Source organism: Octopus sinensis, linkage group LG8 (assembly GCF_006345805.1).
Source record: "Octopus sinensis linkage group LG8, ASM634580v1, whole genome shotgun sequence".
Classification (NCBI taxonomy): domain Eukaryota; kingdom Metazoa; phylum Mollusca; class Cephalopoda; order Octopoda; family Octopodidae; genus Octopus; species Octopus sinensis.
The window spans coordinates 26508500-26527230 of record NC_043004.1 but is presented as its reverse complement, the minus strand read 5'-3'; the positions used below and the strand labels follow the sequence as shown (position 1 = coordinate 26527230).

Here is an 18731-nt window from a genome sequence, read left to right as displayed (position 1 = left end):
TGTTAGCTATTTGTTAAATTAATGAGGAAATGGCAAGGAAATATTGCCTCGAAATCAAAATAATTGATTTTTATGTAACAGTACAAAATATTGTATATATATATATATAGTTAATCCAAACATGAAAACACAAAGAGAAAACACAACAACGCGAGGACGTGGAACAAGTATAGTGCTATTGGACGTTCAGGAAAGGAAGGAAAGAAGGAGGGTTTAACGCTTCGATCGGAGCTCTTCGTCAGAAACATAGGAAAAGGAAAAATCCAAAGGGAAGCCGGAGGAAACAAATCGCCAACGGTACACACGTGGTCACACACACACATACATATATATATATATATATATATACACATTCATACATACATACATACATACATACATACATACATACATACATACATACATACATACATACATACATACATACATACATACATACATACATACATACATACATACATAACTAATCGATATTGAGCTGACTTTTAATACCGAAGTTCATCGTGCTAGATTTTTTAGGAATATGTTAAAGGATGTACGAATGCGAATAACACTAGGCAACAAAGATTTTGTAGCAGAAGACCAAATAGGTTTTCCTAGCTAATTTCGGCATGATGATTTCAAACCTAAAATTAATTTTTTTTTCTTTATCACGTCTAGATTTTGTGTAAAATGTAAATCGCTTAGTAAAATTTCCTACCACGTCCAGATTTTGGTTTTAATTGGCTTAATGCCAATAATATAAAACTTGCTTTTCAAAGTTAAAGCACTGTCTGTTTGCCGACTATCAGGTTTTCCCATAAGCTATGTCGGATTTTACCTTTTTTAAAATTGAATGAAATTTAATAGTATTTGAGAATGTCTAATGGAATTAAAAATTATTTTTATGCCTTTGTGTACATTTAAACTAATTAAATATTATTTTACAGAATAATAGAATTAAAATTTCTTTGATTAAAACCCTTTCTATTTAAGGCACATAATGCTTTATGAGTACAAAAAACGAAACTCTGCAGCCAAAGCGACTCGAAACATACACTCAGTTTATGGGAAAGAATGCTTCAATGAAAAAAATGGACCTTTTATCGAAATGTTAAATGTCGTAAACAGTGGCTTGATAAAAAGGAAAAAGTTCAATCACAAGGGAACTCAATCCGAGAAGGGAACTTCATGGGAAAAAGGTTCTTCTCTCTATCTGGTGGGATTGCAAAGGAGTAATTCACTTTGAATTGTTACCACCTAATGCAACAATCAATGCTCAAGTCTACTGTCAACAATTAGAGCGTTTGAATGAAGCTTTGAAGAAAAAAAGACCCGCTTTTAAAGTGAATCGAAAAGGAGTGATGTTTCATCAGGACAGTGTGCGACCCCACACTGCAAAGATCACATCACAGAAGATCGAAGAGCTTGGTTGGGAAAAATTCCTCATCCACCATATTCTCCCGACCTTGCTCCTTCAGACTACCATTTGTTTCGTAGTTTACAGAATCATTTGGGGGGGGGGGGGCATAACTTTCGAAAGCCAGGAGGAGGTCGAAAGTGATATTTTAGAGTTCTTCGCTTTGAAACCAAAAGAGTTTTACATTGATGAGATTAAAAAGCTTGTAAATAGATGGAAGGAAATCATAGATAATCAGGGAAAGTACATTGAGGATTCAATTTCAATTAAATATAACGTTTGATCACTTGTTTTCTTTATTCAAAACTCGGACAGAACTTATGGGATGACCTGATATATACAAATTCTCACGATTTTGATTAATAAAATTTATCTCGAGTTGGTAACACTGAGTCAAGAGCATGATAATGGATCAACGGTCAGTCGCAACGTAACAGTTAAGTGGAGCGGTTGTAGAAACTCCCAGCTGGTAAGCAAGTAACAAGCTATGGTAACTTGTGTGTTTTTATAGCATTTGTTTTATACTACGGTGTGCATTTCTTTCGATTTTGTACATCATAATTATTATTTTACAAGTTTCTTGGGGGTTTTATTCAGATAATGTATGATAATTAAAATGCAATCAAATAGACGTGCTTACTCTTACTCTTTTTCTCTTTTACTTGTTTCAGTCATTTGACTGCGGCCATGCTGGAGCACCGCCTTTAGTCGAGCAAATCGACCCCGGGACTTATTCTTTGTAAGCCCAGTACTTATTCTATCGGTCTCTTTTGCCGAACCGCTAAGTGACGGGGACTTAAACACACCAGCATCGGTTGTCAAGCAATGCTAGGGGGACAAACACAGACACACATACACACACACACATATATATATATACATATATACGACAGGCTTCTTTCATTGGTTGTCAGGTGATGTTCGGGGGGTGGGGGACAAACACAGACACACAAACACGCACATATATACACACATATACATATATACGACGGGCTTCTTTCAGTTTCCATCTACCAAATCCACTCACAAGGCTTTGGTCGACCCGAGGCTATAGTAGAAGACACTTGCCCAAGATGCCACGCAGTGGGACTGAACCCGGAACCATGTGGTTGGTTAGCAAGCTACTTACCACACAGCCACTCCTGCGCCTATGTAAATCACCCAGACAACTCCTGTGCTTATGTAAATCACCCAGACAACTTCTGCTATATCTGTGGACAATATACACCTAAGCCACAACGCAGAAACATAACAACAATGATTAAACTTGCCTACAAGTATTATGTTGACTGTAAGTTCGGAGAGCAAGAGAGGGACTGGGCACCATATATTTACTATGCACAATATAACGTAATGTTAATCGCTTGAATGAATGACAAAAGAAAAGCCAGACCGTTCTCAGTCTCCGTGTTTAGTGTGAGCCGAAAAATCATTCCAATGATTATTTTTATTTAACAAAGACTGCTTGTTTCCCAAAGAAAAACGAATCAAAAATCATGTACCCAAACTACGAACCAGCAATGTAACCAGTACCACATGATGAAACAAATCCACCACCAGTTCCCCCAGTAACGACAATAGGTAGCAGTTCATCTGATAATTCTGCTAGTGATATAGAAATAAGGAAAGATGGCGTTCCAGATGCAACTAATTCCCCACTTTTGTTAAGTCAAGCAGATGTTAGGTGACTTAGTACACGATTTGGAGTTACCAAAAGAAAAGGCAGAGTTGCTTGATTCCAAACTTCACGATTGGAATTTTCTTCAGCCACACACCAAAGTTCCCCATTTCCGCCATCGCCATTTGCAGTTTTCGTCATTTGACTTACAGGAAGAAAACTTTTGTTTCTGCCACGATATCAGTAGCCTAGTGGAAAGGACTGGCTTCTGCTATGAGCCATGACTCTCATAAAACTAGCCTTAAAGATGTATTACTGCACAACGGCAATGAAAAACCTTCAATAACTGCAGCACATGCCACTGGCCTTAATGAGACTTATGAATCAATGGAACTGCTACTAAAGCTCATCAAATATAAGGACTACATATGTAATATCTGTGGCAACCTTAAACTTGTATCATTACTTCTTGGGTTGCAGCTGAGCTACTCAAAACATATGTGCTTTTGTATCTATAGAACAGCAGAGATGACAAGAACCACAGCTAAAAACATGCTTGGCCGTCTAGAACTGAACATGGTAAAGATAGTGTGAAACACCCAGCACTTCTGGACCCTCAGAAAGTACATCTTCCAACACTTCTCATTAAACTTGGCCTTACGAAAACTTTCGTGAAGGGTGTGGATCATCAAAGTGGTGGTTTCCAATATCTAAAAGATAAATTCAAAGAAATATTGACAGATGCTAAGCTAGAAGCTGGCGTTTTCACAGTGTCATCCACGACGCATTGTCTCCATCTAATCTAAATGAGAACGAACTAGAGTCATAGACATTTTTGCAGTCAAAACTTTTCTTGGAAACCACAAAGTTAAAAGCCACCATGAACTCGAAGAAAACTTGCTTAAATCTTATGAAAAGTGGGATGCAGAATGTCTTTGAAGATGCATCTCATCTTGAATTCTTCAAGGCCATCCTTGAGGCTGTGAGTGACAAGCACGGTGAGCGCTTCCACCAACAGATCTCAGTTGTAGAAAACAGATACCAGGGTAATTTTAGCCCAAATATCACAGGAGATTATTGTTGGTTCCTACAAGAGAACTCGTCATCCTACAAGCAACAAAGGAAGAGGAAACACCTACGTTTCACTTAATAACAGGACGTTGCCTGTCGGTAGTAACAACAAAATATTAAGGCGCTTTGGTTGAATGCAAGGATGGTAACTCCACCATCAGAATTCCGTTGTCTGTTTTAAGCCAGAATAAAGGAGTAAAGACATTCCAGTTCACTAATTATCTAAGTATGCTTAACATAAAACGCGATAAATGAAAAAAGTGTTTTCGATTACACAAAATCTGGATGTGGTAGAGAAATTCGTTAGAATTACGTATAATATTCGGCCACCTAAACGAACAAAAAAATAAGTCTAATTGGGTTTTTAAAAATGTATATTAAACGAATATGAAAACCAAAATTTACCACAACGAACCGATTATTCGTCAGAGGAAATATCATCCTGGACTTGGGTAAAGTGTTGCAGCCTCCAATAGAAATTAGTGCAGTCGTTTGGCAGGTAGATGAGTGCGCTCCAAGAAAGTGTTTTTAAACAGAGACACGGAATATCCGCAATCAGTTCCAACATGTCGGCAAAGGCGAAAAGCGTTTCTGCAGCGGAATATGTTTGTCCCATCGCGAAAGAAGCAAGCTGAATTGCATGATGGGCAATGTACAGTAGTAGGAACAACTCTGTGTTGGCGAAAAAACTCAATAGCTGCAGTGTCATTTTCATGAGAACGGAGAGTAGCACTGTAAAGGGTCAAATCACAGGAGGTACAAGAGACCCTCCTGTTGTAACACGTCTTGAAGATAAAAAACAACTTAAAGGAGTTAAACTATTTGAGCATGTCTATTGGTCAAGCAACCGCAATATCAGTACGTTAAAACAAAAAAAAGGGGGGGGGATTTTATTTTTTGTCAAATACAAGATCGCAAAAAAGATTTTCGGTATTCCTGCATAAATTAATTACCTAAAATATATTTTAAAAAGTCTTTTTACTATCTGAGGCTGGGTGTTATACTTAATATTAACCAAGAAATTTGAAATTTAGATATCAGATCTGAAATTAGTATCAGAAATTTGGTAGGAACCAGCAGTTAACGTCTCGGTAACAAAAAGAAAAGTTGAAATTTGTTGCCTCTGGTAATACGTACCATACGAAATCGGATGTCAAAAAAAAAGAAACGGATTATAACCAGCTTCCTTCAAACATATGACTTTCTGTTTACAAAACAGCATAAACTAATACTTTTCATTTTTAGGATTAGACACTCAAAACCTTTTGATTTTGAACAACGGTTCTCTATTCTATCAAGGAACTTTGTCAACACAACTTCAATTTCAACCATTAATCAAGGGAGAGAACTTGCCTCATGGGAAGCTACTTTCTAAATAAGTTCATTTCTTTTGTCAGGGGAGATTACTCTTAAAGGCCTAAAACTGGAAGTCAATATGCCAGAGACTAACAAACTATTTTTAAACAGCTCTACATTTGTAACTTATCAGAAAACTAAATCGCTAATTGTTCTTTTAATTGATGACGGTATCACAGCCGTCCGAACCTGGACCGTAAACTCAGTTTTTAATTTTCCTTCACTAATATGAAAGAAATAAAATTTCTTAGTTCTAACATTTCGTATTTGTTGTTGCTGTTGTTTAGCACAAGACAACTCTTGCTGGGAAGGCCTATAATTAATAGCATGCCAAACGTGCCTATCCGTTTTTATGAACAAGTGTCAGCTGTTTCCAGCAAGGACGAAAGTGGCTTCTAGTTTCCCCTGTGAACTTGTCACTCAGGATTATAACGTATTTATGGGGGGTCAGCTGAAAAGTTCATAGGCCGATTAAGATACTCTCGTGGAATGTAACCAAATGAGGTTTAGTTTTCAACACGTGCCCCAATCTTTCATCTTCGTCAGAAAAGACATCAACAGTAGATATGACATCATCATCACTGCGATATTGGTTCCCAGTGAAGTGTTTTTCAGATGGGGCCAAATCAGAAGAATAGGGAGGCTGATCAACCAGTTCAGTGCCACAGTCGTGCACAGTAGCCATTGAAAGCAAGTTCTTGTGCGCTGGAGCATTGTCCTCGTGAAACAAGATCCCTTTCGTCAGTTTTCCGAGGTATTTGTTCTTGATAGCTTTTTGTAAATGCCTCAGCGAGTTGGCACAGTACTCTGCATTGTTGATGTGGTCCTTTTGAAGATAAGCAATAAACACAATGCCTCTTGCATCCCGAAAAATGGAGTTCATCACTTTCCCCGCAGACGAAACGACCCTTGGCGTTCTTTGAAGCAAGTGACGAGGGATGTTTCCACTGCATGCATTGTCCCTTTGTCTCTGGTTCAAAGTTGCGGCTACGTTCTGAGTTCAAATTCCGCCGAGATCGACTTTGCCTTTCATTCTTTCGGGGTCGATAAATAAATTACCAGTTTCGTACTGGGGTCGATGTAATCGACTTAATCCCTTTGTCTGTCCTTGTTTGTCCCATCTATGTTTAGCCCCTTGTGGGTAATAAAGAAATAGGTATTTCATCTGTCGCTGCATTCTGAGTTCAAATTCCGCCGAGGTCGACTTTGCCTTTCATCCTTTCGGGGTCGATAAATAAAGTACCAGTTTCGTACTGGGGTCGATGTAATCAACTTAATCCCTTTGTCTGTCCTTGTTTATCCCATCTATGTTTAGCTCCTTGTGGGCAGTAAAGAAATATATATATATGTATGCATGTCTGTATGGTAAGAAGCTTGCTTCCGGTTATAGACTATGGTCGTTGTTTGTACTTGGTGCTGAAATTATCGTTGGATTTACCACTGGATTATATTGTTACTACTGCTGGTATTGTTGAACTTGTTACTATAATTTTAAATTATTTTATTCTTGTGCTTTCTCTACGTACCGCAGAAGCACAGACATGCCTTTTTCTCTGCTTTGCATTCCCTAGCACATCCTAGCTGATATCGACCCGTTTCGTGTGGCCCAACATCAACAAGGTCACTCGTGATTGGGCTAGGATCTGCGTCGCGTACCAAAAAGCAAAGGTCCACCGACACATTTAATCTCTCATCGGTTCATTTGCAACTCCAGATGCACGTTTTCAACACGTGCATGTTGACATCGTTGGATCCTTGCCTCCTTTTAACAACTGCACTCACCTGCTCACTTATGTTGACAGATTTTCTCGCTGGCTGGAAGCTTTTCTCCTATCGAACACTTCCACGGAAACTGTCGCCAAAATGCTAGTGTTTCGTTTCGTGACGATCACCAACGAAATAGGATATCAGTTTGATTCTCACCTTTTCACCGAGCTGACTCGTCTCCTCGAGTGTAAACACACTCGCACAACAGCGTTTAACCCCGCAGCAAATGGCATGGTCAAATGCTTTCACAGCCGACTCAAGGCGGCTATAAAAGCTTATCCGGACTGCTCCAACTGGTTGGAATATCTTCCACTCATCCTCCTTGGTATTCAATCCACGGTTAAGGAGAGAGTTGGACATACTCCGGCTGAACTGGTTTATGGCACAGCACTTGCCTTACCTGAACAAGTGATCGACCCTGTTTCATCATGAGACTTTCCGGACCCAGCAAAAATATGTCCGCCGCTTACGGACATCTATGTTACATTTGTCCCCTGCAGGCCCCAGACAACAGAACGTCGCTTCACATGTCCGAAAGGACATTAATACTTGGACGTATGTTTTTGTTAAAAATGATGGAATACTTTCTCAACTTCGGCCACCATATTCCGGGCCCTACAAAGTAATAAAAAAAAAAAACAAAGTATTTCGTTCTCGATTTTGGAGGAAAACGAAATACTGTCTCAGTCGATCGCTTAAAAAAAAGCATTCGTCGAAGAGGACTGTTCCCGCCCTTCCTCAAACGGACTCGACAACTTCAGTTACACCCATCGCAAACACCTTACATTCTGCACAACCCCGGCACACCAAATCGGGGAGAACAGTTCGATGGCCCGCAAGATTTGTTCAAGTCTTCCGAGTAAGTACAAACTCTTCACCAACCCATCATTTCAATGGAAATGTCCACAATGTCCACATCAACAAATAAAAACAATTTTTTTATGGCTATGAACAGTTTACACATACATAACCAAAGTGACTCTGCATCACCTACATACAAATCAAAACAAAGCAAAGAAAATTTTGTATAAAAAAACATTTGTCTATATCAGCGAAAAACATTTTTTTTTTATGAACATTGTTCTGCTAGTTGAACTGACTGAACATTTAACCAACGAACTTTTTGCATAAACATTTTCATTTCTCTGTACATATGTTTTGCTTTGTTTTGAAAATATTTTGCTCTCTATATCACACCTGTATGCTTACACACACCTGCACAACTCATATTTTCATGTGTGCTATCACTTGCTCTCCGCGCCACTGAAAGACAACTTACCTCTATTAGACCTTTAATGGGTCATGTAATCAATAGAGTTGCCAATCTCTTTCAACAAACAGCATATTACATTTATGCTTCTGCCTAGGCATATACATATTGCCTAACATATTTTGCATACACCAACACTGAACGTTAATTTTTTTGCTCTACATTTTTTTTTTCATTTCTTTCGTTTCATATATTTTTGACATGTATTCATTTGTAAATGACACTGTACCCATTTTTCTGCATTACACACAAAATCACACATTTTCAATATCACACGCATCTGTATCGTTCAATCTCTGAGGCTTCCTCACTAGAAGGTGAGTAGTGTAAAAACTAACACTTCCTCTTTCCGAGCTGAGATTAGAAAACGGATCTAGAGATTCTCGCTCGTCTGATCCACCACTGGTCAAACAGGAGCGTGAAAAAATTCTATGTCCTGTCAAAAAATGATGGATAGATTTCTCTCCGACCACCGATCTGAGCTGTGTCATTAAAGGTTGACGTGGACAGGAGGCGACCTACATAGGTAGAAAATTCTCCCGTACTATGTCATTCCTTCTAGCCGGGATGACCATTATAAATATAATCACAGACATGACAGATAATCAGAGATAGCCATCAACAGGCAAACAGTCAAGAGACAAGAGACAGCCAGCAAGAGGCAAATGGTCGACAGGCAGCAGTTAACTTGCACCAGTCAAGCAGCCAACACAGAACCACATATTCAGCATGAATGACCAAACACAGTAGCAGAACATAAATAGACACAACTGAATGACCAACGCACACACAGACACAAAACAGACCCGGTTCTACCTCATCACATTGACACAGTATTTCTCCTGTTTATTTTTTACTTCGCCAACTCGAAGCAAGTTGGTAATGTCATATAGTGGATTTCCTTGTGTATACAACACGTAGATGCAAGTGTCGATTAAATAAATTATTTAAACCACAATCCGATGCTGTCCCAGTTTTACTTTGATGTCATCCACATGCCTATTTCATCTGCTACCTCAACAACATCCTTTGCTACTCATCCTGCTACAGGAAGAAAATGATCAAACTTTAAACCTCAATAACTTTTTAAAAACATTTTTCTGGAAAAAATGAAATAACTCCAGCAATTCAGTTTGGGCAAGCGTATTACTGTGCCAAATTTTAAAATTTTTGGTAAACTTTAATTTTTGAAATGCTGGCAGATGATAATATTGGACAGCAGTAGTAACAATATTTGCTACACTAGAACAAACCAAATCTAGCTGCCACACTGATGATGTGATGATGGCTGTCCCCTAGTAATCAAAGAAGCCCATCATTGACCATTAAGAACATTATGCACTCAAATTTATACTTTATATGTGTGGCTCTGCTGATGACAAATGAGCTCAGCTCTTGACAAACAGACACATCTGCAGATATTGCAGACCAAGTTTCCCTCATTCACTACTCACACACACATATGCATGCATGCATACATACATCATCATCGTTTAACGTCCGCTTTCCATGCTAGCATGGGTTGGACGGTTCAACTGGGGTCTGGGAAGCCCGAAGGCTGCACCAGGCCAGTCAGATCTGGTGGTGTTTCTACAGCTGGATGCCCTTCCTAACGCCAACCACTCCGTGAGTGTAGTGGGTGCTTTTTATGTGCCACCAACACAGGTGCCAGACGAGGCTGGCGAACGGCCACGCTCGGATGGTGCTTTTAACGTGCCACCGGCACGGAGGCCAGGCGAGGCTGGCACGGCCACGATCAGATGGTGTTTGTTACATGCCACCAGCACGGAGGCCAGTCGATGCGGTGCTGGCTACGGCCACGTTCGGATGGTTCTCTTATACATATAAACATATACATTCATGGTGATTGTTCCATCTTCACAGATGGTTTCTGTCTCCTTGTCCTTCCTCATTGTCACCCTGTTGCAAATCTGCATGGTTTGAATCAAAGGTGACAGACAGAAGTTGTTATTTACTGTGGTACTTCCAACTGGTTAAGTCTGCATAGGCCACCACTCTTCTATCACCATAGGACTTTTAGTAGATAAAACGACAAATGAGGTTACCATAAAGAGACATCTGCATGTCATTGGATTGCGAATGCAAGTACAACTTGAGTACCACTTACTGAGTGTCCATGAGTATTACCTAGTGACAGGCCAAAGTGAGATGACTGGTAAGCATGTGAAACTACAGAATTTGTATCAGTGTCCCTCTCCTAGAAAGTTACTGTGACAATGGCAAGGGTTCCCTCATTCATATTGTTTCATTGTATGCCCTGACACCAACCAAGAGTATTATATATGAAGTGACATATATATATAGGTAACAAATGTGGCCTGTGTTTTAATTTGTATTATATTTGCTTTTTCCCGTTTAACAAAGCTTTGCACATACCCGCTTAATGTACCCTCAATCAATTAGTTGCTTATGTGGAACTTGGGTTTCACCTTCTCACCCTTTCACCCTCGTGCAATTACAGTTTCCAACTTGAGTAGCTTAATCACTGACAGCTAACAAAATAAAGTAAACCTCTAACCTACCATTACTGGCCTCCTTGAGATTTTATTGTCATTGCCGTAGTGACAACCCTATATCATCAGGCATATTTATTTGTATATTTGTTTTAGATAGCAATTACTGAATGATAAAGATGTTAGTTATATGTTTCTAACATACCAGTCACTGGTTCACTGATATTTATGATAGCAATGCTGATAAGGAAATGTTCATACAGTAAAAAATATCTCAAGAAACTCTTTATAAGGCACCTATTATTTTTTTTTTTTACCCTTTACTGATATGCATAAGCAAAAAGGCACAGACATACATGCACAGCATTAAATCGTTTTTTAAGCATTTCATTTTACTTTTGTTAATTTGTTAAAACTCGCCATCGAGAATAATGACAAGTGTGAGCAAACACTTGTTTCATCTAAATTTAGATTAGTTTTGTTTAAATGAGATACTCACCAACAAAGATAAAGTTTGATTTTATTTGAAAATCAATTTTTGTAAAAAATGCTTCCAACTCTTTGGAGTCAAACATATTCCTGAGATTAAGAAACAAAACTAAAGTTTTTCATTCTTCCTTTTCTTCATTAAAGAATAAATGGAAAACAAATTCTTTTTGAAAAAACAAACCCCAAATCATCTTTTTTATCCTGTTTGTCAGAACAAGAATATAGTGATGATATAAAATGAAAGACCATAAAACAAAACCATTCTGTGTTAGTAAAGTCAATAAGAGGTCAAGGTTTTTCTCCCAGACTTAGTCTTCTATTAATATCATCAACTACTTTTGGTAAATCTGCAACAGAATCTATAACATAGTGTGCCCCACTGTTACGTAGGATAGTTCGTGAATGTTCCAAACGCTGTTCAAGAGCCTCTTCAGTGAGTTCTGCCTCTTGTTCAAGACTGTCAATGTTCATATAGTTACTGTATTTGCTCACACCAATACCCCAACAACCAGCCTCAAGTGCTTCAACAACACCTGAAGCTGTATCATCAACTTTTATCACAGATTCAATAGGATGAATATCTAAAAGATCCATATTACGATAAATCATAAATGGTTTGGGACGGCATCCATTGATCACTTCATCGCCAGCCACTGTAACATCTGGTGTGAAACCTTGTTTTGCTACATCTGCCAAAACAACATCCACCATAGAACGTACATAACCAGTCGTACTACCAATCTTAATATTGAAGTCTTTCCGAAGTTTTTGCATTGTCTCTGCAGTTCCTGTGCAAGAAAGAAATTACTAATTGATATGGGTTATTATCAACATTATTATAATCTTAAACATTATCATAAACATTATCATCTACATCATCAACATAATCTCCATCATTCCAACTATCATCAAGTCACATTATCAACATTATCTCGATCATTATAATTATTATTGTTCCCATAACATTTCCACCATCAACACCACCAACAACACCATTTTCAGTATTATAATTACTACCAAAATAATCCTTATCAATGTTGCCATTATTTATTTGGATATTATCACAAGAATCTCTACCATTGCCATATTTACCACCAACATCACTATAATTACTATTATTAGTATAATCACCATCATTATTGTAATCACCTATAATAATGAGTGTCCGTTGTGCCCACTCTTAATGTCTTACTAAATATTAAAAGAATTAAACTAAAATATTTAGTTTAATTTTAATCCTTTCAATAATATTTTCATCTCAAACCTGTTCATGATAAATTTTGTATTCCATACTTCAAGAACAAACAAATACAAATACCAGTTATATCATAAGGTGATCTTTGCAATGATTATTGCCATTAATAACTACAACACTCATGTGTGAGATTGTTACACATAAATAGCTAATGAGTAGGCAAATCAACTTCCATGTTGTGATATTTTGTAGGATTCAGCAAGGCTGGTTGTTATAAAGACTATGAGATAGCATAAAGCCAAACCTTGACAGAAACATCAGCTTGGATCCCCATAACAAGTATGGATACTTGGCAATTTTTCTGACAACTTCTACAACCAAAGTAGACCAGTTATAATACCTGCATTTTCTTCTGTTCTGGTTTTCCCTTGCATCAAGATTTACTCAGATTCTTCTTTGTTTCCTTCCTATCACTCATTCTTTTCTCACCATGGAGAAGGTACTCCGCCATTATAGAATAAAAACACGTGCAAGACAACAGTTACGCACTACAAGTCCTGTCTGAATTGTTATAAAGTAGGTTGCCATATGCTATTTCTATGGGCAAGTTCCAGCCAATGATGTCAAATCTGAAATAGTCTGGCAGCTGCTTTGGACATAAGGACCCTAAAGTGTTTGAGTTTGACAAATGGACAATAAAATAGTGTACCAAACATTACATGCAAAAATTCAAATAAGTTTCCAGCTATTTCAGGAAGCTGAAATGTTAGAACAATTATTGTCCAGTGATCTGAAACTAATCAATGACAGACACAAAATAGTTGTTATTGATGCTGAACTTGCATGAATGTAAGAAGTTATGTATGGGTTCAAAGTTCAGCAAAAGCTATCAAATGACTGAGATTTAGGAATAATTTTTCAGCATCATGGAGACATATAGAGAGTAATGATGCATGGACAGGTCATGGAAATCTTCATTCTAGAGGCCTGGTTCAAATTGCAACAAATGGAACAATTACCACAAAGAAAGCAGTGGCAATTAGAATTATTACAGAAAAGTACCTTACCAAATTTAGTTACTATCTTCTACACTCTGAGTTGAAATAAAGCTATGGTGAGCTGCTCTATGTTTCAGTTTTCTGTGGTCAACAAAATTTAGAGCAGGCAAGTACTAGGGATGTCTTAATTAGTACTCTTCCTACAAATTGGTGCTACTGATAGAAATCCTTATTATCACAATGATTGAAATCTTAGATTGACTATCTAAATGTATAATAACATTTAGTTGCCTCTTTATATATTCTGAATTCAAATCCTGCTGGAGTCTACTTTGTATTACATTCCACAGAGATTCAACCACATACTGAAGTCAATATAATCCACTGAGATGAAATATATTACCGTGAAGGCACATGGCCTAGTGGTTAGAGCAGTGGACTCACGGTCGAGAGATCGCGGGTTCGAATCTTAGACCAGGCGATGTGTGTGTTTATGAGTGAAAACACCTAAGCTCCACGCGGCTCCGGCAGAAGGTAATGGCAAACTTCTGCTGACTCTTTCACCACAACTTTCTCTCACTCTTTTCTCCTGCATCTTGCAGCTCACCTGTGACGGACCAGCGTCCCGTTCAGGTGGGGAACCTATACGCCAAGAAACCAGGAAACTGGCCCTTATGAGCCAGGCATGGCTCGAGAAGGAACAAACAAATATATTACCATTATTTAATAATAACTACCTTTGAAATCATTATACCAAATGACCAGAAGCTAACATGGATTAAGGTCAAACTCTTTTACTTGTTTCAGTCATTTGACTGTAGCCATGCTGGAGCACCACCTTTAGTCAAGCAAATCAACCACAGGACTTATTCTTTGTAAGCCTAGTACTTATTCTATCGGTCTCTTTTGCTGAACCACTAAGTTACGAGGACATAAACACACCAGTATCGGTTGTCAAGCGATGTTGGGGGGAACAAACACAGACACACAAACATATACACACACATATATACATATATACGAGGGGCTTCTTTCAGTTTCTGTCTACCAAATCCATTTACAAGGCTTTGGTCAGCCTGAGGCTACGGTAGAAGACACTTGCCCAAGGTACCACACAGTGGGACTGAACTCGGAACCATGTGGTTTGTAAGCAAGCTACTTACCACACAGCCACTGCTATGCCTACGTTTAGTACAGCAGGGTTCACCACCATCCCCCGCCGGAGCTTTGTGGAGCTTTAGGTGTTTTCACTCAATAAACACTCACAACGCCCGGTCTGGGAATTGAAACCACAATCCTATGACTGTGAGTCCGCTGCCCTAACCACTGGGCCATTGCACCTGAAAGGTTGCAATCATTTCGCATCACCCTTTCAATTGGATAACCAACAAGACGCCATGTCTTCACTGGCTTCTTAACCTCAAAGGGGGTTTTTTTCAGCTAAGAGGTTTACAGTCACAGATACATTTAAAAAAGATACTTGCACTGTGAGATGATGTAAATGTTGGTAGTTCTAACATACAACCCAGTCTTTGGGAAGCAGACTTAACACAATCACCTGGTCATCAAGAGAGAGACTTAACACCTTGTCTAATACCATCACTTGGTAATTGAGAGGAGTTAACATACCAGCTTGGAGGAGGTGACAGTTGAGAATCTAAGGTGTCATTCAATGTAAAAGATGAGAGCTTGATCCACACTTACCTGGAAGTAACTGGCTATACTTGGAAAGAACTGAGAGTTGTAAGGGTACGAAATCATGATACATTTTATCAACATCTGATTGGTCAGGAAATCTTCCATGTACCTCCTTCCATCTTTGTCTGACATCAACATTTTCTGTTAATGCTTTGATGTGTGCATCCTTCCGTAAACCCATCGGCACTCGAGCCTCAGTCATTGATACAGAGACCCCATGTTTCTTGAAGACATCAACAAATGCAACAGCTGGTGCCATTACATAACGGTCAAGTGTTGTGCCAGACCAGTCCAGTATAATAGCTTTCACAGCACCAGTGTACTGCCGTATATATCTATAACTGTTCATAATTTCTGAAAAAAAAAAAAAAAAAACTACAGAATTAGAATCATGATACCATTTGCACAAATGTGTGAGAGTGAGTATATGTATACATGTATGTATGTGTGTGTGTGTATGTGTGTGCATGCATGTGTGTTTATATAAATGTGACTACATGTGTATATGTGTGTAAATGTAACTGTGTATATGTATGCATGTGTGTAAGTATAACTGTGAGTGTATAAATGTGACTATAAATGCATATGCAAGCCCATTATAGATTTTTAGCATTTAATAAACTTTTTATAACAGTACAAGTAATACAATGTAATTTCTACTTGAAAGGACTAACACACTACCACAAATTCAGATAGGATGGCTAAGGAAGATAAAATTGTTAATTGTGTTACAAGTGTTTTGATAAGTTATCAAGTGTACTTATGTATAAAAGCAGATACCTCCTATCATGTTTAGCTCTCAGGTGGCACTAAGTTCATTTTCTTTTTATCATTTAGTACAATCATCTTATAAAGACAACATATTAATCAGTTGGTAGATATTCTGGAAGAATAACTTGAAGATGAAACTTGCACATCAGATTCTGACCCCTGAGAGTGACAGCGAACTTAATGACAGCGATTTCCTTGTGAGAGGGGGGGGCGGTCAGACAGTAATACTGAAAGTGATGGTGTTGATTATTAATCAGAGACTTGAAATGACTCATGGTTCATGAATAATCTTTATCTTTTATCTTTTACTTGTTTCAGTCATTTGACTGCGGCCATGCTGGAGTACCGCCTTTTAGTCGAGTAAATTGACCCCGGGACTTATTCTTTGTAAGCCCAGTACTTAGTCTATCGGTCTTTTTTGCCGAACCGCTAAGTGACGGGGACGTAAACACACCAGCATCGGTTGTCAAGCAATGCTAGGGGGACAAACACAGACACATAAACATATGCACACACATACATATATATATATATATATATATATATATATATATATATACACACATATATACGACAGGCTTCTTTCGGTTTCCGTCTACCAAATCCACTCACAAGGCATTGGTCAACCCAAGGCTATAGCAGAAGACACTTGCCCAAGATGCCACGCAGGGGGACTGAACCCGAAACCATGTGGTTGGTAAGCAAGCTACTTACCACACAGCCACTCCTGCGCCTATTGTTTTCCTCTTTGACAATTATGTGGTGTATGTGGATGGGACAAAGTCCAATGCGTTACAAAGTTAATGAAACTGAGGACAGACATAACTGTCGTGAAAATAAGATACAACCAGGTAAGAATTAGGATGAATGCTTAATGGAAATCTGTTGATTCAAATTGTAATGATCTGAAGGATGCTCAGCTGAGATTTCTAACTCAACTTTAACCCTTTCATTACCAACCTGGCTGAAACCGGCTCTGGCTCTGTAGTACAAATGTCTTATTTTCATAAGTTTTCAATTAAAATCTTCCACCAAACATTAGTCACAATTTATGTTGCTAACACTAGCTGAATGATAACAAAGTTATTTTACTAAAGTATTTGTTATATTTAAAGTAATTAAAGAAACACAGAGCATCTCAAAATAAATACAGTAACAAAAGGGTTAAAGCAAACTCATACATCCATTGTTTTAATTCTGTGTATATACCAACCAGGATGGAAGGTAACTGCTGCAACACTTGAAATGGATCTTGTTTAAACTTGAGAGATATACAGTATTATACAAGCTGGTATTTGTTTCAATATCAAAATTATATGGTGTATTTCATAACGACCATGTATAACAAACTGCTATGGTGAAGGGTCAACTTTTGTTTACTTTTCACTTCAACAACCTCTTTAATGAAAATATTTGCTTAATTTGATGTTTCATTTTATAGATTAACTCAAATATCATCTTCTGTGGTCATTTGCAATGATTCGAAGAAAGATTCCTAAGTACCATTTGCTAGATTTTTGCCTTACTTCTATTCAACACATTCAGCAATACATAAAAAACAGTATGTAAGAGTGCAGAATCATCTCGCATCCCATGGAGTAAACACAACTTCTTTTCAATTTCTTTTTACTTCTGGTATTAAAAAGCACATGTAAACCTTCGTTTTGATTAATTTTCAATACAAAAAAAAATGTATTTTCTTGGTGATAAATAAAACCTGTGAATGTGAGACATAATAAGTAAAGGTCAAAGTTTGTGATCTTTTTAGACCAGGGCCAGATTTATGGGGGTGCCAAAGGTGCAATAGCTTGGGTTCCCCTGGACAATGGCCCCTCCCTTTAATATTGAGAGCTCCTTTCTATGAAAGATATGGTGCAATCAGTACAAGGAGCCCTCTCCACTTCCCAGCAATCTTGCATGTAGAGCTACCTTTCAAATTACAAAGATCTGTACTGCTTAAAAAAATGTAAAGGATTCTCTTTAACCCTTTCGTTACTATATTTCTGACCAAATTACACCCCTTATGTGTTTCAATTAATTTCTAACGTAATCATAAATTTAGTCTGGTTTCATTAAACAACTATAACTTGTTTATTTATCGATATATTAATCTGATTTTTGGAAGATAATTTAATGAAATATTCTCAACCAATTCTATACTATAATTTTTGTCACAAAGTGACTCTAATTGCAGGTAGATACAGGTAAATTCAACAAAATATAAAATTATTAAAATTTTGTTCAAACATCGCTATAGAAAATGGGTTATACAATTGGGTATACAACAAAATTTTACTATAGAATTTGTTATTCTGGGTAACTTTCTGATACCCATAATAATATTTATGGCAAAATAGTCTTAATTTCATTTAAGGTTGTGGGAAACCACAAACTATCGTTTCTTTCGCTTTGTTTACGTTTAGCGTAACGGTTCGTTCCCGCCGTAATGATTTCAAATAGGCTCATTTGAAAAAGTAAAAAGAAATAGTCTAAGGCTTTACTCTTCTGGGAAAGTCTGTGACTTGGTCCAGTTTCTTCAGAAAAATCACCGAAAGAAATAGTTTTTAAATTTTCACTCCATTCGGGTGCCAATTCATTTTCTCTATCGCTGTCGATCTCGGATTC

The 18731-nt window shown here is 37.8% G+C and overlaps 1 protein-coding gene across 5 annotated transcripts in view; it reads right to left on the bottom strand.

Moving 5' to 3' along the window:
* Window positions 1-11458: 11458 nt before the first annotated feature.
* Window positions 11459-18731, bottom strand: part of LOC115215216 (phosphonoacetaldehyde hydrolase) — a 40301-nt gene continuing 33028 nt past the window's right edge. For all 5 annotated transcript variants that reach the window (XM_029784426.2, XM_029784428.2, XM_036505301.1 and 2 more), the window contains exons 2-3: window positions 15342-15689; window positions 11459-12232 (exon numbers count right to left, since the gene is read on the bottom strand). In XM_029784426.2, coding sequence (XP_029640286.1) covers window positions 11733-12232; window positions 15342-15684 — 843 coding nt within the window. In that variant the 5' untranslated portion in view covers window positions 15685-15689 and the 3' untranslated portion in view covers window positions 11459-11732. The remainder of the gene's footprint in view (window positions 12233-15341; window positions 15690-18731) is intronic.